Source organism: Glycine max, chromosome 17 (genome assembly GCF_000004515.6).
Source record: "Glycine max cultivar Williams 82 chromosome 17, Glycine_max_v4.0, whole genome shotgun sequence".
NCBI lineage: Eukaryota > Viridiplantae > Streptophyta > Magnoliopsida > Fabales > Fabaceae > Glycine > Glycine max.
This window is the reverse complement of record NC_038253.2, coordinates 7974449-7997113: the sequence shown is the minus strand read 5'-3', so window position 1 is coordinate 7997113 and position 22665 is coordinate 7974449. Positions and strand designations below refer to the sequence as shown.

At 32.1% G+C, this 22665-nt stretch overlaps 2 protein-coding genes and 1 pseudogene across 4 annotated transcripts; 1 reads left to right on the top strand and 2 right to left on the bottom strand.

The window, feature by feature from the left end:
* Positions 1-595: 595 nt before the first annotated feature.
* LOC100817791 (putative D-ribulose-5-phosphate-3-epimerase) lies at positions 596-4907 on the bottom strand. 3 transcript variants are annotated; one of them, XM_006600168.4, is made up of 10 exons: positions 4555-4907; positions 3839-3953; positions 3495-3635; positions 3302-3415; positions 3105-3183; positions 2033-2142; positions 1877-1933; positions 1451-1520; positions 1250-1337; positions 596-886 (listed from the first exon to the last, which is right to left on the bottom strand). In XM_006600168.4, the coding sequence occupies exons 1-9, from the start codon at positions 4659-4661 to the stop codon at positions 1288-1290; spliced, it is 843 nt and encodes a 280-aa protein (XP_006600231.1). In that variant the 5' UTR covers positions 4662-4907; the 3' UTR covers positions 596-886; positions 1250-1287. The 3 variants fall into 3 exon arrangements, with proteins under 3 accessions (XP_006600231.1, XP_006600232.1, NP_001242382.2); XM_006600169.3 differs by having other exon boundaries at positions 596-882; NM_001255453.3 differs by lacking the exon at positions 596-886 and having other exon boundaries at positions 979-1337; positions 4555-4750.
* Positions 4908-8834: 3927 nt separating this feature from the next.
* LOC100812304 (galactoside 2-alpha-L-fucosyltransferase-like) lies at positions 8835-11047 on the top strand (annotated as a pseudogene).
* A 7109-nt stretch (positions 11048-18156) lies between these two features.
* On the bottom strand, positions 18157-19840 carry LOC100170719 (NAC domain-containing protein 100). The gene is made up of 3 exons (XM_003549636.5): positions 19432-19840; positions 19060-19337; positions 18157-18958 (listed from the first exon to the last, which is right to left on the bottom strand). Exons 1-3 carry the CDS (start codon positions 19616-19618, stop codon positions 18371-18373), a joined length of 1053 nt encoding a protein of 350 aa, XP_003549684.1. The 5' UTR covers positions 19619-19840; the 3' UTR covers positions 18157-18370.
* Between the last annotated feature and the right edge of the window lie 2825 nt (positions 19841-22665).

Sequence of the window (22665 nt, the reverse complement as noted above, 5' to 3'; positions counted from 1 at the left end):
AAAAAAAAGAGAAAATGGTAAACTTTGAAAAGTATATGAATGAATGATTACAATTTTCTAATTATGTTAATTCCATGTACAATTTTGCGTATTATTTGCAAATATTAATCTAAGACTAATGCGCCAGAACAAAAAATTCAACCGTTGAAGAATTTAACAAATGAGATTGATTTTGCTGGCGTATGGATTTGTCATACAACGTTGTTGATGTTGTTCTTTACGAAGTGGTTTGTTTCAAAGTCTCTATCAAGCCAGCTAAGCCACCATTATGGTGAATTGGCAATGGTTGTTAAAAAGACTATAAAGTGGAATATTTAATAACCATTGATATAACATACGATTAACTTAGCGTGTAGGGCAATCAATAGTCCGCTGTTAGCATAAGAATTTGGCAGTATAGCAGTAAGATTGTCTTTTCCTCATTCTTCTAGACATCAATTTGCCACTTATCTCAAAAGTGTGAAAATTCACATAGGCACTCTGATTAAAGTTTGAAGTGAATTGGTCATTATTCATCTTTCAAGGGGTCCTTTCCTCATTGACATTGTTAGAACGAAACAAAATGGTATCAACTTTGAAAAAAAACAAAAGCATATAATGTATTTAGCTGGTTTTCTTCAAACCTTGTATTGATAGAAAGCTCAACTGCTTTACAATATGGGGGAATATAATTGACAGGTTACAAGGTGATACAGAGTAAAGGGCTTTATCTTGAATTAAACTTGTCCTGATACTCCAAAATATTATATACAAACTATGCATCACAGCAGCAGCCTTACTTGGATTGATTTCTTATAGTTAATTCCAGAGAGAAGCAAATTGCCAGTGGTGACAGAAGCCAGGCAACATAACGGTGCCCAATAGGCCACTAATTCATGAATACTGTCTGCCAGGTTCAAACAGAGTAAAACCCGCAGTGAGAATTAGATTGAGATCATGCTCAGAGCCAGGACAATACCTTCTACATTTTGTAACTCCAATGGAGCATTTTTAACACAACCAAATGTAAAATTTCTACTAGTATTGAGTAATTATCAGTCAGATACATGTGATGATTGAGCCACAAGCATAACTTAATTATATAATATAGTTGACTTTGAAACTGGCGCATAAGCAATGTCTGCCATTATTTTACTTGATTGTTTCTCATACTGGCAGTCAATTTTGCTTATATTCAACCACCCAATCAGTAAAACGATATGCCAAAATTTAATGGATAAACCTCTATGGGGCAAAAAATACAGCTTACATTGGAGCGTACGGTGAATATGGAACCACACAGGCATTTCACACAGCAACTACTTCAGGTCTTTTGCTGGTTTTGATTCCTCTTATAGCTACAAGGGAGTTGAAGTCATTAAAATTATCAAAATCACATTGAATTTCAACACATTGCAATATATATATTATATATATATATGTCAAATCACAAAAATATTTTTTCGGGTACCTTCGGCATAATCTTTAGCTCCAAAAACAGCAGAGCCAGCAACCAGTGCATTGGCTCCAGCCTCAATCACCTGTCAATCAAGATTATACTAAATTGGATCTTACAACTCAAATGGATCAATTCTATTACTATGCCTTGTTGAATGAATAAACAAGAATGAGATCCTAACTAATTATTTTTTAATTTCCTAATCTATCCAAAAACTGGAGCACTTCACCAAAATACAGCGGTATATATAAAGTTAAAGTGCATGAATGGATATGCATGTCACATCAGCTGTTTCCAAATATTTTATGTTGAGTTCACCCACTCAAAAAAAGGCAATCATTGAGCCCTATCAGTTTATGCTCAGCATGTAGAAGAAGACTTGTTACAGATCATTCTTAATTATAAATTGATAGAAGACATTGATTATGTATATGGCACCTTGTATGCATTTGCTGGACCAACTCCACCATCTACTTCAATCCATGGATTCACTCCCTGAAGAGAGAGAGAATGCAGATAGATATTATGTATGACATACAAGTTGGGGGGCAAAACAAAAAATAACAGACAGTAACACAGATCCAATCATCGTACCTTCTCCGCACACAATCTTCTCAAATCAGAAATTTTCTTTACTTGACTCTCAATAAAACTCTGGCCACCAAAGCCAGGGTTTACGGACATAATTAAGACCAAATCAACCACTGCAAAAACCATAACAGGATTAAAAGCTTTTATTTTCTCACTACCAAAACTTTTAAACAAGTAACTCAAATATTCAATAGATCTCAATATATTGTGAAAGAGATTGTTTTACTCTCTTTTACTTCCTTAATGAGGTAAAAAATGCCCATGCATTTCTCGTGTGAGTAATTAAAGTAAATAAAAATAAAGATCAAGAAAAATAAGTTTTACTCCTCTAATTTGTTCATTATTTTAGCACTAAAGTTTTGAAACAAGAAATTAGCCCCTTGATTTTAATTTTAAAGTAAACTGTAAGTCTGTGATGACAACCTTAATAATATACTCCCTCTGTTCCTATTTATAAGAGTCAATTACTTACTTCATCAAAATTAAAGAAAATAGTTAATTTAGTTGGTAGCAATAAATTTGTTTTAAATTTATAACTTTTCAAAAATTATCCTTATCATTAATACTCCTCTCTTTTCTAATTGTTTGCCAATTCATTTTCTCTTTTCTTTTGATTAGAGGTATTTCTAGTCTAAAAATAATTAATGCAAGGAACATTATCGGTGGGGTCTTATAAAAAGGAACAAGCACTATTTCAAATTTGGGTCTTATAAATAGGAACGGAGGGAGTAACTAATATGTCTGACATTGCTATTAAAATTGCTGACTAAATCTTTGTCTTCTGTTGATAAATTATAACTTTCTTTTACAAGTATTGTCAAAACACAGAAATAGCTTCCTTTTTGTCACTTAAATAGCTCAACATATACTCTTTTATTAAAAAATAATGCAAACAAATAACAGAACTCTTAGTTAACTGACAGCTTTGGTAACTTTTCTATTCTAAACTAAGTACAGAGTCGGCTGGCATTGGTCCATGTAAAGCATACTGGGAACCCATGTCATAAATCACTAATGTTCTTATTGTATAATGAAAAGAAAAGTAGGCAAGCAAAAGGGAGTAAAAATGGCTCACCATCAAGGATATATTCTATTGCACTTAAGGGGGTACCGGGGTTTAAGACAACTCCAGCTTTAGCTCCCAGACTTTTCACCTAAAACAAGGGAACATAGATATATTAAGCTGAAAATTTATAACAGGAGAGGGGAAACATATTTCCAAGGAATAATTTCAACTGTCCAGTTCCTGTACAGTTCATAAGGAAATCTTACTTGATTAACTGTACGATGCAAATGGATGGTGGAAGATTGTTCACAATGAACACTGACTATATCAGCTCCTGCCTTAATAAAATCTGGTACCCTTTGTTCAGGCTCTACAATCATCTACAGTGTTTCAATAAAAGTCAGAAAAGAACTTAGATTCAAAATCAGATTAATTTAGTATTTGTATAAAGATGAATACCAGGTGTACATCCAAAGGAAGATCTGTCACAGGGCGCAATGCATCAACCACAAGAGGTCCAATTGTAATATTTGGAACAAAGCGACCATCCATTACATCAACGTGAATCCAATCACAACCAGCCAATTCTACTGCTTTCACCTAGACAAGATAACACAAACTACAACAATCATGATCGCTGATAATCAAAAAACATGCTAATAGTGCCTTGAAAACAAAAGGACAGATTTACTGGCAATCAGCAAACATGATAAAATGATTATGAAATATTACATATTGTATTAGCAAACCAAAACATATGAAACTGAAATACTGATTACAAAATGTAAAGCACGTTATAGAACCTGCTCTCCCAATTTTGAAAAGTTTGCAGAAAGAATGGACGGAGAGACAATGATATCGCTTTTTGAAAACTTGTCGACTCGAGATGTAGCCTTCACTGTGGTTGAAATTTTCCTCCTGAATTCACAGAACATGGAGTAACAAAAGAACATTAAAGCAGACTATATTATCCTTTTAAATACCCCGAGGCACAAATCTGCATAAATATGTACCAATCACATGAAAAGTAGTTTTAAAACTCAACATGAACACAAGGCCACAGACAAAAATACATGGAAATGCTGGCACATAGAATGAAGCTCTGAAGCTAACATTTTTAACCCTATGAATGAGATTCCCAAACCTCCATTATCAAATCCGATAGCAAAGACGCAAATCAAACAGAACCATCCAGGTTCAAAAACAGAATAACATGATGTCACAGTCCTCCCAAATGAAGATAACATGTACGAAAACCAGAAGACAATGCATGCATGATGGATGAAGTAAATCATATGACTTTTGAATTAGCTGATTGCAAGCTACCCAGAGATTGTTCTTTTGTTTCAATTTGAAAAAATGGTAGACAGACACCCATCATGACATAAAGGGGTCCCAGTGAGTGAATTCGATTTTCAATCTTTCAATCCAAAGTACAAGAGGTAAATTGATGTTTTGGGTATCCTTGATATGCTTCCGAATCGATCAAGTGATTGTAAGAAGAGGAATGAATGAATACCTGGAGAAAGTGAGGGAAGGAGTATGGGAAAGAGAGGTTTTGTGAAGGAAGAATCCATTGATCTGGGATTGGAGGGTCGATGAGCACAAGGAAGAGGTTGCAGCCATCTCCTTCTTCACTTCAATTCAAGTTTGCCTCACCAATCCTATGCCTTGAAAAAAGTGTGTGTGTGTGTGTGTACGATGTGGTGTGGTCTGAATTAATTTAGTTTTGTGATTTGTGATATGAAAATTGGAAAGTCGTGTGAATGACACGTGTTATGTGGTTTGGTAGGGATGTGCTTATCTGCAATGGTTGGCGCTCTGTCTCTCTAGCTGACCTCTCAGTTCAACACAGCTGCAAGGCCATTTTTGCCTTCAATTATTAAATTAGTACTGTCTTTTATGTATATAACTATACAATACAGTAGTAACTTATTATTACTGTCTCTTACCACAACTAAATACGTTTGTAAACAAAAATTGTACTCTCATATACGATTCTCACACCTTCTGAATTTTGCTTTACTTTTATTTTTATTTTCTTTATTATCATGTCTCAACCATACATACTCTAAATAAAATAATACAACTCGTGTGCAGATGTTTTGGCAAAGTTGGCTTGTAGTTTGAGCATTGCCCTTCTTGTGTGAGCAGCTTGTATCTTAGGAGTTGTCCCTCCTTCGATTATCTCTCTCAGTTTAGCTCCTTTTCTGGGCCTTTCGGTTCCTTTAATTAAAAATAAAGTGTTAATTATTAATTTCATCTTCTAACATAGCAGCCACTTTAGAACTTGTTTGATCTATTTTCATAAAAAGAAAAGAAAAGAAAATTGTGTTTGGTTTATGTTCTAATATAATTAATTTTGAAAGAATTGACGTAAACAAATTTTTTAAGGGAATTCATTTATGCTTATGAAGAACTGATTCGTGTTACTTCATGTGGCTATAAATAAATGCAGGAGAAAACCATAGCTGTCATGTTAAAATCGTGTTACTTAACGGTGTGGGTAGGGCAAGCATTTCTCCACCACTAAAAATTATGTTATGGAGAAAACGAAATACTAAAATTTAGCCTTTGAAAGCAAAATATGACTTGCATTACATGCGTACTTATCTGAAACACGAAACAGCGGTAAAATAGAATTCAGTGTGCCAAAATTCATGGGATTAGGCTACTTTTATTATGCGTTTTGTTGTAAAATTCAAGATTCACATTAAATACTTTATTGATAGAACTGTCAGAATGTGTTTCAATTTATGCGTCAATTTAGCTTAACTGACTTGTAAGATGAGTTTGTTAAAAAAAAAAAAACAAAAAGGAAGTATCCTGAATTATTTTGATTTGCTCCATCCAACCCACGAGTTGGAGCAGACTATCATGAGATGATTGAGTTCAACTTAGTTTTGTTTTTATTTTATTTTCTTCTCCTTTTTTCAATTATTGAATTACATTTTCAATGTAACCTAATTTCCTTTTGAATAACGAAAAGAGAACCTAACTCACATTCAGTCATTCACCACATACCTTCCATTTTACGTCAAATGCTGACAAAAATAACTTGATATTAATTCTACTTTTCATTTTTTTATCAGCAAATAAATTATACTGAATAGTAAATACAACAGACATTTAACTCAAAAGATTTATATAATTATATAAAGTTTTGTTATATTTACAAATCCTCGATCTATTTAATGAGATAATTCATGTTTATTTATCTTTATGTATAAAAAAAATTTAATTAATTCTACATGAATAAAATTAATTGCTGATTCAATGAATAAAAAAGATATTAGGTTTTCTATCCGAGGGAAAAAAAATAATACAAGAGGTATCTCAAATACATTTACAAAGACATATACAAACAAATATCTGCACCCAGCTGCCATTGGTTACTTTCTATTTATACCTTGTACAAGAGTATAAATAAATATAACAACGCTTCACCAAAATTACAGCCATCCTACAGAACCCTATCCCAATGGTAAAATTTTGCCCCACACACATAATGGCTGCCAGATCACAGTCCAACCCTATAAATATAATAACATCAGAAAAACTGCCAGCATTAAAGCATAACAACCAAACCGTTAACAGAGTGTAGTATTAGCCGAGATTTCCTGTGTTGATACTTGATGATGCTCTCAAGAGCTATAAGATTAATTTAGTGATATATATATATATATATAAAAGTTATGAATTTGATTTATTTTTTTTTAATCTCACATGGGTATTTCTACCATTCCAGCATCCATCACATTGTACTGATTCAGATTAAAACCGACCACATGTTTATTGCCACTATAAGATCATAGAAATGGCCACCGTTTATAAATATAAATGGAGTCTGAAACTTGCTACCCTACTACCCTGACCAGCGACTCCTGCCAAAACACATGTTTCTATCAGATTTCCTCCAAACAACCACAAATCAACCATTACAAACTAACCCGAGCCATTGTGTTTCCACCACCATATACTATCTCATACCCCAACAACCATCAGAATTCATAACGACAGAATTCAAAATAAAATAAATTGTCAAACAATTTTAACTTCATTTTTAAAGGTGTTATTTTAAAGTAAACCAAACAAACAAAAAATCAATCATAGCCTAAATTTGACTAAATGGATACTCTAACACATCCTCCTCATGATGAGGAAAGAAAAACAATTTTTAGGAAGTGTAAAATGTTAGTAATTATATATATATTTTTTATTTGATGGGTAAATCATGAGCTATATGTTGGACGTATTTTTTTACAAATTTTGGCATGTCAACCTAACCCAATCTATGACTTATCACAGTTAGATTATGTTGAGATTTTCAATCTAATGATAAAATGGATTCAATCCAGCTTAACCTATTTTTTAGTAAGTTGAGTTGACCTATTTTAACACCGGTAATTAACTAAGGAGTTTGGTGACTGCCTATTGCAAAAGCACAAAACAATTTCCAATGTGAAGTTCGAGACATCCTTCGTGTGCATTCAAGCGGATGGTAACTCATGCATGTATTTATTTAAGAATGAGATTTATTTTTATTAATGTTTGAGAGGTCGAACTTAAAGAATGGATACTCGACACGCAAAGACAATTCTCAATAGGGGAAGCTAGACAAAATAAACAATAATATGACAACTGCAAAGGAAGAACTCGATAGTCACCATTAACAAAGACTTCAACTTTCAAATCAATATTTGTAAGAGGTAAGCGAGGAAGAGGATTAAATGTATACTTGGAGGCATAGGATGTCTTATATACATGTAGAATGCACATGAAAAAATGATGATTAATATAATTTACAATTAAACTACGTGACATGACAAATTAACTAAGGTGCACGATGTGTGACATGTCGAAATCGATCTAGAGTTTATGCTAAAATGTACATTAATTTAAAAGGTCAGTTGAAGAGATAGTCTACTTTAATGCCACTTTTAGGTCTAAAATTATCTTTTTCCGATCGACTTGTAAGTCAATAGAGTGACAAAAGACGAAAATTGAAAATCAGTCTAAAACAATTAATAATATTCATTCTACAATATTACATTAGTACGACTATTTTTTCAAAACAATCTAGTTATTCATGTTGATTATGTTAATTTTATTTTTACAATGAACATCTTGGGCATGTAGCTTTCACACACACACAAAGTCCACTGGTCAAAAGTTGTTCTTAAGCTATCTGAACATATATTTACATGTCCAAATTGTGAAGTCGGTAATTTCCCTAAAAATTAAGATATGTGAGTCGTGATGAGATCATTTTTTTTTTTCAATTTTTAAATGAAAAAAAAATCGGTTGAGGTTGCAATGAATGCGGCTTGCAAGTTGAAGGTGACGCAATGGAGCGTAAAAGGGTACCGCAGACAGTCCACTTACATTATCATCCATGGATTACCCATTTAATATTCATTTTTCTATTCATCACTTCATATTCATTTTTTGAGAAACACTAACATTATCAGAGAAAAAATAGTTTTTAATCTTTATGTTTTGTAAATGAAATATTTTAATCCTGACATTTTGTTCTAACTTTTTAAAGTAAGTATTTTTAGGTTTTTAGAATAAACACGGTTAAGTGCTAACATCTTTTTCCCATGTGACATTTATTTTGAAGGACTAAAAAGACTGATTTTTCTAAATTTTAGAAACTAAAATGTTCGATAATAAAACAAAAAAATTAAAATATTTTTTTTTACAAAAATACAAGAATTAAAATCATATTTTTCCATATTATTATTTTCTTGAAAAAAAATTAATATGAGTACAACGTTGTTAAATTATAACGAAACAAATGACTGTCGATGGCATCTTTGGTTTGGTGTCATGGTGTGGGAGTGTGGCTAAAGCAAACTACTCCTCAGTCCTCACTCTGCTCCAACACTCACAGTCACTGCACTTGTTCTGATGAAGAAACTCTCACTCTTACCTTCGGATTTGGACACTAAATGTTCCTTCACCCTCTCTTTGATGAGTATGATGGGCTTCTTCGTCGCTTCCTTCGTCCTCTGCTCTGTGATTTTCTCAGTCTCCATTGTTCTTCGAGACCCTCCCTCAGATGCCGCCCTGCACGAACCCTCATCACTCACACCCCTCTTGCAAATCGCACAAACTCTACAAGGTACCTACCTTTTTCCTCATCCTTGCTTTCCTCGGTATAATAAAGGGTTAACTTTTTTCACCTTTTTATCCCACCCCATTTGTTAAAGTTACAAAATTTCATCCTCTTTTTACTTTGTAGATTTGGTCAATGAAACCTCTTGTAGATTTTGTCAATGAAACCTCTGATTCTGTTGAGCTGCAACAAGATAAACTGCTTGGTGGCCTTCTAGCTGATGGATTTGATGATGAAGAAACTTGTCTCAGCAGGTATCAGTCTGCCATGTATTATCACAAAGGGCTATCAGAAAAGCCTTCTTCGTACCTCATTTCTAGGTTAAGAAAATATTAAGCTCAGCACAAACAATGTGGACCTTACACTGAATCCTATAACAAAACAGTGGAACAACTTAGGTCTGGTGCTCAATTTACTGAGTCCTCAGAGTGTAAATATGTTCTGTGGATTTCATTTAGTGGATTAGGGAATAGGATTTTGACCCTAGCTTCTGCATTTCTCTATGCATTACTCACAAACCGTGTTCTAGTGGTTGACCCTGGAACGGATATGGTTGATCTCTTTTGTGAGCCATTTCCAGATTCTTCCTGGTTTCTCCCTAGTGATTTTCCTCTTAATGTTCAGTTTAATAATTTCAGTCAGAATTCTGACCAATGTTATGGGAAAATGCTGAAAAATAAAGCAGTTACTGATTCTACTGTTGCATCTTTTGTCTACCTTCATATAGCCCGTGATTATGATGACCATGATAAGCTTTTCTTCTGTGATGAAGAGCAACGTTTTCTCCGGAACATGCCGTGGTTAATGATGAAAACTGATAACTACTTTGTACCTTCTGTATTATTAATGCCATCTTTTGAGCAGGAACTGAATGATCTCTTCCCAAATAAGGAAACAGTTTTCCATTTCTTGGGTAGATATCTGCTCCACCCCACAAACAATGTGTGGGGACTTGTTGTCAGATACTATCAAGCTTATTTAGCTAAAGCTGATGAAAGAGTTGGCATACAAATTAGAGTGTTTGACACCAAACCTGGTCCGTTTCAACATGTAATGGATCAGATCTTAGCTTGTACTTAGAAGAAGAATATTCTGCCCGATGTTAACCATCAGGAGGATGCTACCAATTCATCAGGAATTCCCAAGTCAAAAGCGGTTTTGATGACATCCTTAAACTCTGGTTATTTTGAAAAGGTGAGAGACATTTACTGGGAATTTCCTACGGTGACGGGAGAAGCGGTTGGTGTTTACCAGCCGAGCCACGAAGGATACCAACAAACACAGAAGCAGATGCACAACCAAAAAGCTTGGGCAGAAATGTATCTGTTAAGCTTAACTGATGTGTTGGCTACTAGCTCATGGTCTACTTTTGGGTATGTGGCTCACGGGCTTGGAGGTTTAAAACTGCGGATTCTGTACAAACCTGAGAATAGAACGGTCCCAGATCCTCCCTGTCCATGTGCCATGTCAATGGAGCCATGTTTCCATGCTCCCCCCTTCTTTAACTGTAAGGCTAAGAGAGGAACTTACACAGGTGAACTTGTTCCATGTGAGGCACTGTGAGGATATGAGCTGGGGCATTAAGCTTGTGGACAGTGATAGTTATCGCTAGTTATGATGAATGCTATGTATGCTATTTTGAAAAACTCAGCTATGACGTATTGCAAATTTTGTTGTAAAATAGAATGAGTTATTTCTTTTAGAATAGCTTTTCTGTTTTAGGGCTATTGAATGCATAGAAATGACTTGGATAAGCAGGTTTAAGAAATTAGCTTTACAATTCGAGTGGACCTCTAAATACTTCGAAAATCAACTTCATTATTCTTATGCAGGGATCAGTTCTTTCTTTGGCCTCAACTGGGATATCAATGAAATATTAATTGATCATCAATGTTTGAAAAGACAAAATATATAAATCTCTCTCTCTCTCTATTATTTTTCTTTTCTTTCCAAGGGGAAGGAAAACTATGCTTATTCTAACAACCAATTTGAATTAACAGTGTGTTATTTCTCCTCCTCTCCGATAAACTGCTAATGAAGTGATTACCTTCACATCAGAGTAGAATTTAAATTGTAAAAAATTATGAAAAATGTGGAACTCAGATTAAGATTCTCAGCCCTGCTATGATTAAGGTGAACATAAAACCAACTACCGATTTAAAAAAGAATGAAGAATAAACACCCACAGGTGTCATACAAAATAAAAATCACCTTAGGGGTGCGATCTTCATTGCTAAGCCCATCATCTAGCAGCTTCTTATAAGAAAAACTAGAATTAATACCGTGTGATGCCGGAGACATTATTTTGTAATGAATATTAACTTTTGTAAAATATATGATAGAAACATATAATGTCTTTAAACTTAACCAACAAACTATGCATTTCAGTAAATAATGCTAGATGATGTCTATTGTAAAATATAATGAAAAAAAAAGTATTTCAATACAGATTATTATCTGTAGTTGATAAAATTATAAAACAGATAGAGTTTAGATAATTTTCTGTCTACTGGATTTTGTCTAAACTTCACCATCCCAAATTTGGTTGTCATCTGCCATGAACTATGGATTCAAGCATGTAGCAATAGAGATGTTTGAAGTTTTTGCAACTGAGCTTGTTGTCCAACAGTTGAACCATGATGTTGTTTTTGAATCACAGAGATCAATGAAGATGTAGTTGCAACCATTATTTTTTTCATCCTTAAGAAAAAATATTACTTAATTGCTTAAAGACTTGTCTTATCCCATGTTGGAGGATAATGATCATTCTGTGGGCTTAAATTAAGCCCAACGTTTGATTTCACGAGGATATCCTTCCAAATGGACCATTTTAAATTAGATCAATCATGTTGTTAACAAGTTAATACAATATGCTTTTCCTATCAGTTGACAATGAATTACCATATTCATGCCACAGGTTAGTGGAAGTATACATAATTCATACGATAATGGGAGAGTAATGGAGAATCAAATTCAACATAGAAGGTCGCTATCACGGAAGAATATATCTTAATCTTAAGTGTTTACAAAAAGGTTGAGAAACACAAAGTTAGGAGGCACTTCTCCATCCTATCAAATTCGAATCATTTCTAATTCAAGTAAAAGAGATTAAAAGTGAAGTTTTTGGAAATTGCAAAGAAAGTAAGCAAGTGTATACGTTTCACCCGTGTTTTCTTATTGCATTCCAATTAGTTGACGTTTATCTTTTTTCCTTTTTGGTAAAAAAGAGGGGATTATCGACGTATTTAAACACGAAAATAAAATATCATATCATATCATCCACATATTGGAGAATGCTTCTGTACTTATTCACAAAATCTAATCGCTCACTAAACTAATTTCCAATCTGTTTACACGTGTGTCAATAATGAAAACAGCATGTATAGTTGTGTACTCTTTGGATATTTGGTAAATTAAAAGTAAATTACTATTTGCTTCATTTTGTAATTTTTTCTCTCAAATTTTAAAAAACACAAGTTAAAATAGAAATTTTCTGCCAAATAAATTTCAATTGCGATTGTGTGTTTTTGTGACAATAGTGAAGCAAGTTGTTTTATATCTTGAGTAAATCATTATATTTATTTATTGATCAAGAAAAATAGCTAGGATGGATAATAATAAAAAAAACGTTTTATCACTTTATGTTTAGACCCGCGGGGACTTATTTATGAAATAATTTTTAATGTGGGTTTCTCTCTCTTATTTTTTGTTATATGGTAAAAAAAAGAAAAAAAAATGTCATTTAATATTTAGCGTTTCACATAGAAGTTCATAATTTATTTATTAAATTCGTATAACTCTAGCACATTTTTCTTTGGATGAAAATTGAATGGAAACTATGCAGCGTGTGAATTGACTAATACAAGATTATTGAAAACTTTTAATTTAATGAATAATCTTAAGTTCGACCCTTAAGTATGTATTTACGATGAATATTTAGAGCAAAAAAATTTCTCTTTATACTTATACCACATAGCTCAAGATTGCTTTTTATTGGGATTTATATATAAAAAAATGGAGAAAAACATGATTATTTATATAATATCTAAATAAACTATAAAAAAAAAGTGTCTTATTAGATGAAGAGAGAGTAAAATCATTCTGAATCAAACTATATACACTTCTATTGAAAGTACCACCCTCACATCACCACCTAAATCAGCCATAGCACATCGAAACTTGGATATTTTGTTAATCATATATATCTTACGATGTGGATGGAACCAATTCTCTAAAAGTTGATCTTCTTACTTTAGTGCCCTTGTGTAATAAAGTTGAAAATATCTGGCCTTAATTTACCCGACTATGAACAAATGTAAACATATGAAATTGTTACCAAAACAAATTTGTCGCACATGCGTTTGGAAGTTTTGTAATGAATAACCACACCAAAAGAGTCCACATATATATCAGGCTCCATTTCCTTCCCAAACAAAAAGTCCAACATGCGGTTCAATTCAATTCCCAATTGAATTTGTCCAAGGTGTGGTTGTAACTTATATCATCTTTTCCAGATCAAAACACCACATATTCTCCAAAACATTTTTATCTTCACCCGTTTCACATAACTTCTTCTCAATGCTTATCAATCTGTTGAATGAGATCCCTCTTACTATTAGTTTCATTTATGCATAAAAGGAATGTACTAACTAACTATATAATTTCTTATTGTAGGAAAATGGCAATTTGTTTCGTAATGTCTCGCTCTTACACTACACTGCAATCATTTTTGTGTGGTTACTGGGCCAAGGAAACGAGGGTAAGATTGACCTTTCCCACTTTTGGTTTTGCATTAAGCTTGATTATACTTTGTACAAAAAATCTCCGTGGATATCTCAATTTTCTGTTCATTGTTTGTATCTTTCTTTTTTTATAATATTTCCACTTACTTTATTTGGATACCATATTGGAAGTATGTGAATAACAGACCCCATTAAGTGCCTCAAGGGTGTGAAAAAATTGACATTACCTAATCACAGTAAGAATCAACATTGTGGTTAGCCAAACATGATAGTGACACGTGGCAAATATGATCTCATAGACGTCGTTTCCTATGGCCCTTTATTCTTGGACCTTTTTAATTTTCTCTTCATTAATCTTGCAAATTGATAAAATAATGATCTCATAGATAGGTGAATACAGCAAATCACAAATGAAAAGAAGGAAAAACAAAGGAGGACTCATTATTTTATTATTAATTTACAAGATTGGTAAAGAGAATTATTATAAAAAGAAACATCATGTGCAAAATTATTATATTAACAAATTGTCTATTAGGTGAGCCAATTTGTTCATGTTTATTATTTTTTCAACTGAAAAATGTTTAATTATTAATCAAACGTGGCTTATGAATATTTGTTCCCGAGTTGGGGTTGAGAAAAATAGAAGAGTTCTTATGGCGAGAACCATGATTGGGAGCAGAGTGGGCCACGAAAACCAGAATCACAATAATGGAAATGCATTTTTGCCTTTTTTTTGGGAGAAAGTTTTGTGCAGTGTGCACTCTATAAATATTATTATAATATTCAATCTGTTAAATATACTACGTAATTGGCATAATTATATATTCAGCTGAATTGAATTTAAAATATGATAAAATCTCAAAAACATAAAAAATTATTACTTCCAGTACATTTGAATCAACACACTGTTTTCAGACGATGACGACGACCACGACATAGTCAGGGACATTTGGCAAGAAGTTGGGCACTTGAAACTGTTCACATTCGTTTAGCATTCCACATGAAAAAATACCCGATATAAACTTGTTGAGAGTAGCATTTTAGGTACTATCAAAATTAAAATATTACCAATTCTTCAAAATTTAATTCAACTGTTCAACAACATGTGCTTATTATACAATCAATGTTTTCTTCTTCTTCTTCTTTTTTTTTTTTTACCTGGTCGGGATAGGTCAAGAAATAAGAGTTACTCTAACTTATTTTAACCATATATTTCTTGTTTACGTGAGATTTCTAATAATTGTGCAATTCTTACTTCTCTCATTAACTTGTACTTTCAACATTGTTGGAGACGGAGAGATTGTTTATATTAACTTATACAACTTATTTTTTGTTTAAATTAGTTTTTGGCTCTACCAGTAAAATAATAAAATGTGATGGGTCATAGATGATAAACAAATATATAAAGAAAAAATATTTATTTTGATCTTTGAAATTTAAAACGGTGATGTAAATTGATTCTTACAATATGGAAACTCAAATTTAATTTTTAAATATAAAAAATGCGACTGATTGATCCAACTGTTAAACTTTAAATTATTTTTTTATTAAGTTATAATATTTAATAATTAATTTGATAATAAATTATATTTTTTAATTCAATTTAACATTAAGTTGTAAATTTTAAAAACTAATTTATTATTAAATTATAAACATATTGATCTGTCACATTTTTTATTTTTTATATATTTAAAAAATAAATTAAAATTAAAATTTATTATTATCTGATATTTTTATAGACCAAAAGGAATATTTATGAGATATATAAAAGAAGAAAAAGATGAGGGAGAAGAAGAGGAGGTATCGACCGTTAAAAAGGCCTAACTTTGTCCTTAGACTGACATCACGCAGTGTGCGTGCCAGTGCCCTTTGCCAACGGAATCTCCAAAGCCACTAAATTCCATGTCGTGAACGTGAAGTGACCTTTACGCCCTTCAAATTTTATCACTTGTGTTGTGTCACTGAAGATAAAGATAAGACTTTAACTCTTTAACCGCACTAATACCATGTTTGTTAACCAAAACTGGATTTTAGTACAGTGAAAGGCAATTATTTCCCATCATATACTAAAGTTTAAATTTCCGTTAAAAGATATTTTACATTCAGAATTAATCATACTTCAAAATTCAAATAAGATTATTTTTTTAAAGAAAAATATTTGTATGACAAAAAATATCCCATTCGTTTGGATAGAAATAGGACAAAGAAAATAAAATTGTTAAACTTTTATTTTATTTAATAAAAAGAATTTGTTATTACAATATTCACTAGAAGTATTATTCTCTTTCTCTAAATTAACTTGAAATGGAAGAAAACTAATTTTCTTTTCATTTATTTTAAAAAGTACTTTATAGTATTTTTTAACACTTATATTAAAAAGAAAAATAAATAATTAATATAAATATGTTTAAAACATTTTATGTTATTAACTAATAAAAAATATCATCAATATAATTTGTTAAGATAACTATTATAAAATCAACAAACTTATTAATTTCTTGCATATTTTTATGTAATCTATTTATTTCTTTTCACTCGTGAGTACAAAACCGCTACGGGTTGGAAGAATACCTCTCGTTTGGTTTTATGTTACTCAAATTACTCTGATTGAAAGTGAAAGTTTTACCTTTAACAACCTAATCATAATTTAATACTCTAACTTTGAAACCCGGAATATTACCCATAGGTCATAGCTCACTAATGCGATGATGATAAGGTAGTTGGCGTTTCTAAACTTATACCACAATTGCACCAATCAGAGGATAGAGACACAAAACTTATAATACGTCCTCGATAGTTAATTTTCTATTTCAATCTCATTCATACAGTAAAATATGCTAAATAAAAATAAACACTTCATAGGCCAATGTAGAAGGGGACCCAAATTTTTTCAGAAAGGATAAGGGCGTTGGATTGGCGTCATTATATCATGAAGAAAACGAAATATTAACTGTGAGGTTTACCTTTAATGTATTTATTTGCCATCAAACTAAGTGAGTTAAGCGAAAAATTATTAAAAGACAAATTGCCAGTGTTTTCATATAGTTATGGATCAAGACGTGCAGGACTCAAATTGGTGGATTAATTTTTTTAGAGGATTTATCATGTGCTATAAATGTAAACACCACATGGTACAAAAGAGATACGTATATTGTATTTTTGGACAAAATAAGAAAAAGAAGATCAATGCGCTCATGTCATGCCATTACAGCTTCAAAACGGAATTCATATCATGAAATGAGAAATGGATGATTTGACAAATTCAAACGAATGAATAAAAGAAACTATAAATTATCACAAATACTGACAAGCGTTCCTGATTCAGTAAAAGCCATCACACCCCGAAAAAGGAGTATTTTTATTATTAATTTATTTCTTATATACAGCTTAAGCTTACAAATAAAAAATAAAAAAAAATCAGTAACATGCTATTTGAATATAGCCCAGTGGGATGGAATTTGATTGAAAATCATAAGCAATACCAATATGTTGGAGGTTGCACTGGCACAAATCCTTTGTTCTCAATTTGACTTGTATCTTGACTACAAACTTAACACATCATAGTATTCTAAAACGCTTTCTTCTTGCTAAAGAAAATTAATTTCGAGAAATTGCTTTAGGATAAAATATCAGTTGCTCTCACCCTTGTTATTAATAATGCAAAACACTTTGAAAGAGCTAAATCAGAGAAAGGTGTGAAATGTGAACGCCGCCACTAGAGGCTAGAGCGATGTGCTGAGATGTTTTAGGTAAAAGCCTTTGAATTTTTGCATTTGACAATGAATCATACTACACACGCACGTAAACAGAAAGAGAAAGGGGAGAGAAGTTCAGAGTTGAGAGTCATGATTTGTACAGTTAGCTTTGGAGTAGGTAAATGCAGATAAGTTTGTTAACATTTGTCTATGTCAAAGTATGCGCGTGCACGTGTGTCCAAATCGAGAGAGATAGAGAATTGAGGGATTTTCATTGGTAACCGCACACTACAGCCCCCACATTTTTTTAAAACTAAAAATATACTATTCAAACATTAACCGAATCAAGCTCTTGGTCTTGGTCTCAGTATTAGCTGGACTATACTATACTGATAATCCAATCCAGAAAAGCAAGATCAACAAGTTACGGTACATAAATAATGACTTTTTATATTCTAATTTTAATCCACCAGTCCCATTCTACTATTATTTTTAATCCAAACTGAAACAAATTAATCATGCTCATGCTCATGCTCATGCCAGCCACGCACAAGCCTAAAGTGTCAACAGACCAAACCAGCCTAATTCATTCCACAACATTTCTTACACTTAACAACATATGCTTCAGTACATGCATGTCTTAGATAAAATCTATACAGAGAAATTAAACAACAATAGCATCAATCCCATCCGAGGCTCTTCTTTTTCCTCTTCCTTCTAGCTCAAAAGTGGGGTTAATTTCACTATTCACTGTAATTGATCCTTTTATTTAAACTTTTAGTAATTCCACAAACCATCAAGATCCAATGGGGCAACAGAAACAGATGCATGATTGTGATTCTCAAAGGGCCTCCTACCCATATCAAAATTTGAAGAGGTTTCAGCGTTGATATCAGTAGTTAGACCCGTTTCCTGCGAAACACTGATCATGTCCCTCTCTGGCTTGTAACCATTGTTTTCACATAAGGTTCTCAGGATGGTGTGATCCTGAAGGGTGTAAACAGAACCAGGAAATGCCAAATTAGGCGCAGCTTGAACACCTTGAGTGGAGTAGAAGGAGCCAGAAGGTGGCATTCTGGGAAGAATGCCCATAGGATTTGAAGAAACCGCATAGATAGAGTTGGTGAAGGAATCAAAGACACCTTCTTGGTTTCTTTGAACATCAATTGGATTGGAGAAGCAGGGCACGTAAGCCGTATCATTAAGAGGTTTAGTGTTACCGATAGAAGGCGAAGAATCCGAGAGAGGTGGCAGAGCAGAAGAACCCAATTCATCAGCAAAAGAGTCCAACCTCATTATCCCCGAGATATGAGTTTTCTTCCCAGCTGAACTCTTCTGAAACACCCTGCAAATCACCCACTCGTTCTGCCACAAAAAACAACAATCATAATCATCAAAACAAATCCAAGTTGAAAACACAAAGGAAGAAAGGGAATTGAAGGAAGAGAATAAGAATAACAAAATACCTTTGCAGTTTTTGGGAGGTTGTGAACAGAGAATTTCCCCTCGAGTCTGTACTCGTGCATGACCCAATTGCTTTTTTCACCTTTAGGTGCTCGACCTCTGTAGAAAACAAGAGTTTTCTTCATTCCAACCAAAGATTTTCCTCTGAAAATCTCTTTGTCTTTTCCTGTGGCCTTCCAGTACCCAGCTTCGGTGGCCCTGTTGGTTCTCAAGCCAGTGGGGTATTTTCTGTCTCTCACACAGAAAAAGTACCACTCCTTTTCTCCCATTTTGGCTTTCCCTACACACAAGATCATAATATTAATTTTGGAGAAAATTAAAAGCAATACAATACATAAAAGTGAGATTGATTGGATTGGTTTGGTTTCACTTACATGGCAAATCCCAAGGCTCAGACTTGTTGAGGTCCACTTCTCCAATAGCCCTGGCGCAGAACTTGGTGTCAATGACCTTCTTGTAGAGGTAATGGCTTATAAGCTCTTCATCAGTCGGGTGGAACCGAAATCCGGGAGGCAAATCCATCTGATCATCTTCCTTACACACCACCGGAACGTTTTCCATTTCAAAAGAACAACAGAATCACGATTTCGTTGTGCGTGAGGTTTAAAAGAGAGAAGGGGATGGAAATGAAGGAAGTGTAGATGGAGATGTGAATATGATGAGGAGAATAGAGAGAGAGGAAAACAAGGCCATAAATACTGCTGTTTGGGGGAGGAGGAAGAAACGTGGAATGTAAGGTAACCTTATTTGGTTGTTTATAGCCTAAGCCCACGTCTTACAACTTTTTTTCTCACATCACAATTTTTATCTCTCACTACCCTAAATTCTTCTCGCTCATCAATCATCCCATGCATATAATTGTCATCATGCTAAGGTAGTTACTAAACTTTACTGTCTCAGTTTATCTATATTCGCGCATGCATCGGATATTCACCAGACAGTTAATCTCACTGCCATGGGCTCCACTAGTGAAAGTGAAAACTCAAAACTGAAACCATATATCTTCATTTATCACTATTTTTTTTCCCACCCATATTATTAGTGCAAAACATTTCCTCAATTTGTTAATAATTAATTTTGAATGTCACTCACCACTTTTAATACATTTTTTTAGAGTTTCATCTTCAATAATGTTTTTTTTATTCATAAGATATTATTTAAGATTTAAACTCAATTCTACTCTAACCAATAGTATGTTATATCTAAAATTTTATGTCACCACCTAAATCTTATGTTACTTCGGATAAACTTCTCAAGTATCACCAAAAAAGAAAGAAATATATTTATTGTATCAAATTTAAAATTAATTTATATATTTTAACATTTTTAGAAGCTCATTATTTAAATTATTTACGAATATTTATAAATTTATAAATATTTTCATGTAAATTCAAATTCTTATCAAATTGAAAAGTTTTAAATAATTAACTAGACTAATTGTGGGAATGTTACTATTAGGTCTCTCACAGAATATTATATTATATTAATTTTGTTTTAGATAAAACGTTAAATAATGAATTTTTCAATTTAAACATTTCTGGAGTGTAAAAAAATAAAAATAAAATTAAAATGGATATCTGAGTGGTGAGGGGGCCAACAAGACCTTCTTCTTCTTCTTCTTTTTTTTTGAACCAGGACCAACAAGACCTTTTGATGCAATATTTGGTTTGGATAATATTATAACAAGTTTTTCTTTTTCCTTTCTCAATCAGAAGAGGAAAGACTATTAGAATCAATCAGAGTTGATAGTGTGTGTTTTTCCACCAAGAACTTAAGACTATCACAAAAATAAAGAATCTGTACTTTTAAAAAAAAAGAAGAAAAAAAAAACTCGTTTTATTTATATATATAAACAGAAGAGTATTCGGGAAGCTAATATTCTTTTTTTCTGAAACTTATCCCAGCTGTATGAATGCAATCAATAATAGATCTTCCTTTTCAAAATCAGTTATGTCACTTTATTGTAATTGAAATTACAAATATGGTCTTCAAGATTTATTAGGAACAAAAGGAAACAAAAAATAATAAGACAAATAAGTAAATAACTGCCCCTTGAAATAGTTTCCGAGGCAGACATAGTTCTTATAAAATTGAATTTTATGTAAACAATGTTGAATTTGAAAATTAGTAATAGACAACCTCGAAATAAAAGATAAACAATGGGTATTCACCTAAAAAAACATAAACTGTATGTAGATAAACAAGTGTAGACAAAACAAAAAAACTGTTGTTGAATCGATAGGAAATCCCAGATCAAATTAGTGTCGTCATAACACCGTCTTTGGTCAAATCAGTAATTTTGACAACAATGGCACATTGAACTCACAAATTATATGGTATGATATGAGCACCAAGTAACGCAAGCTTTTCATGCATTGGACACACATTGAGTTACAATACAATGAAAATAATACAAGACAATCACCTAAGTCATTATAATTTTTTTATCTTGTATGTTGTTTGATAAACAATTAACAATGAATAATACGTGAAATTTATATATCATGCTCCCTGCCGTCACAATGTATAACAATTTTTTTTTGTATTTTGTTATTTCTTACATTTTAGCAAATTAAAGGGATCTTAATTAAGCATATAATAGGCGTTTGATGTCAAACTATATAAATAAAGAAGTATTTGTAGATAGAGAAATTATTTATTAACTAGTACTTTACCTCTTCTAGATTAGTCCTATAGAAATATTAATTTTAATCGGACTCTCAACATTATTAAGAATCCTCCTAAAAACATTTTTAAGAATCCTCCTAAAAACATTTTTAAGAATCATTCATGGAAAATCCGGCATTATTTTAAGTACAAAATCTTTTTTTATCGTCAATAACTGAAAATAATATTTTTAATTACTAAAATATTTTGATGGTGATATAAGTTTGAACAAATTCCTAGAATAATTAATATTTTATGAACATATAATAATATAACTATATACGTACGAATGAATCAAAACGCAATACGTATTTGAAATTAGTCAAAACAACATTTGATGATATGGAATGAATGTTGGGATTTGGGATAGTATTCACTTGGGTGGTTGCAAAATGATGGGCAAATTCGTTGGCATTTCATAAGCAAATTTGTCTAGTCTGTAAAGCAAAGACGCATAACCACTTGACCAAGTTTTTATGTTGCAAAATTATCATTTTTTTTTTTGTTCCTAATTATATTTTAACGAAGTCAAAATAAAAGTGAGCTATATTTCCATAAGAAAAAAACTAACAAGAGTTTTCAAATCTTTTGGTTTTGTTTTTGCTTAAATAATAAAATATACTTTTAGTCTATAAATATAACTAAACTAGCATTTTAATTTTTGAAAATACAGGAGGTTAATATTTTTCATATCCAATTGTCTAATTATATAAACTAAAATTAATTTATAATATTTTTAATGAATCAAATGAAAATAAAAATATAAATTTGAGGATCAACACCTATTATACTTTTTGTACATTCAGAAATTAAATTTAAATTTTTTATCTTTTAAAAATTAATTTATTATCATCTTGCACTTTTAGTGACTAAAATGAATATTTTATTGTAACTATGACATCATTCTTAGATTACTTTAGCTGTTTTAATAATTGATAGAT

Coding starts and splice junctions, on each gene's coding strand:
- LOC100170719 (XM_003549636.5), bottom strand. CDS start 19,618: ATGGAAAACGTTCCGGTGGTGTGTAAGGAAGATGATCAGATGGATTTG. Junction 19,338..19,431: donor TGAGCCTTGGGATTTGCCAT/GTAAGTGAAACC, acceptor TCTTGTGTGTAG/GGAAAGCCAAAATGGGAGAA. Junction 18,959..19,059: donor ACCTCCCAAAAACTGCAAAG/GTATTTTGTTAT, acceptor TTTTTGTGGCAG/AACGAGTGGGTGATTTGCAG.
- LOC100817791 (XM_006600168.4), bottom strand. CDS start 4,661: ATGGCTGCAACCTCTTCCTTGTGCTCATCGACCCTCCAATCCCAGATC. Junction 3,636..3,838: donor TTTCAAAATTGGGAGAGCAG/GTTCTATAACGT, acceptor TATCTTGTCTAG/GTGAAAGCAGTAGAATTGGC. Junction 2,143..3,104: donor AATAGAATATATCCTTGATG/GTGAGCCATTTT, acceptor TGGTTTTTGCAG/TGGTTGATTTGGTCTTAATT.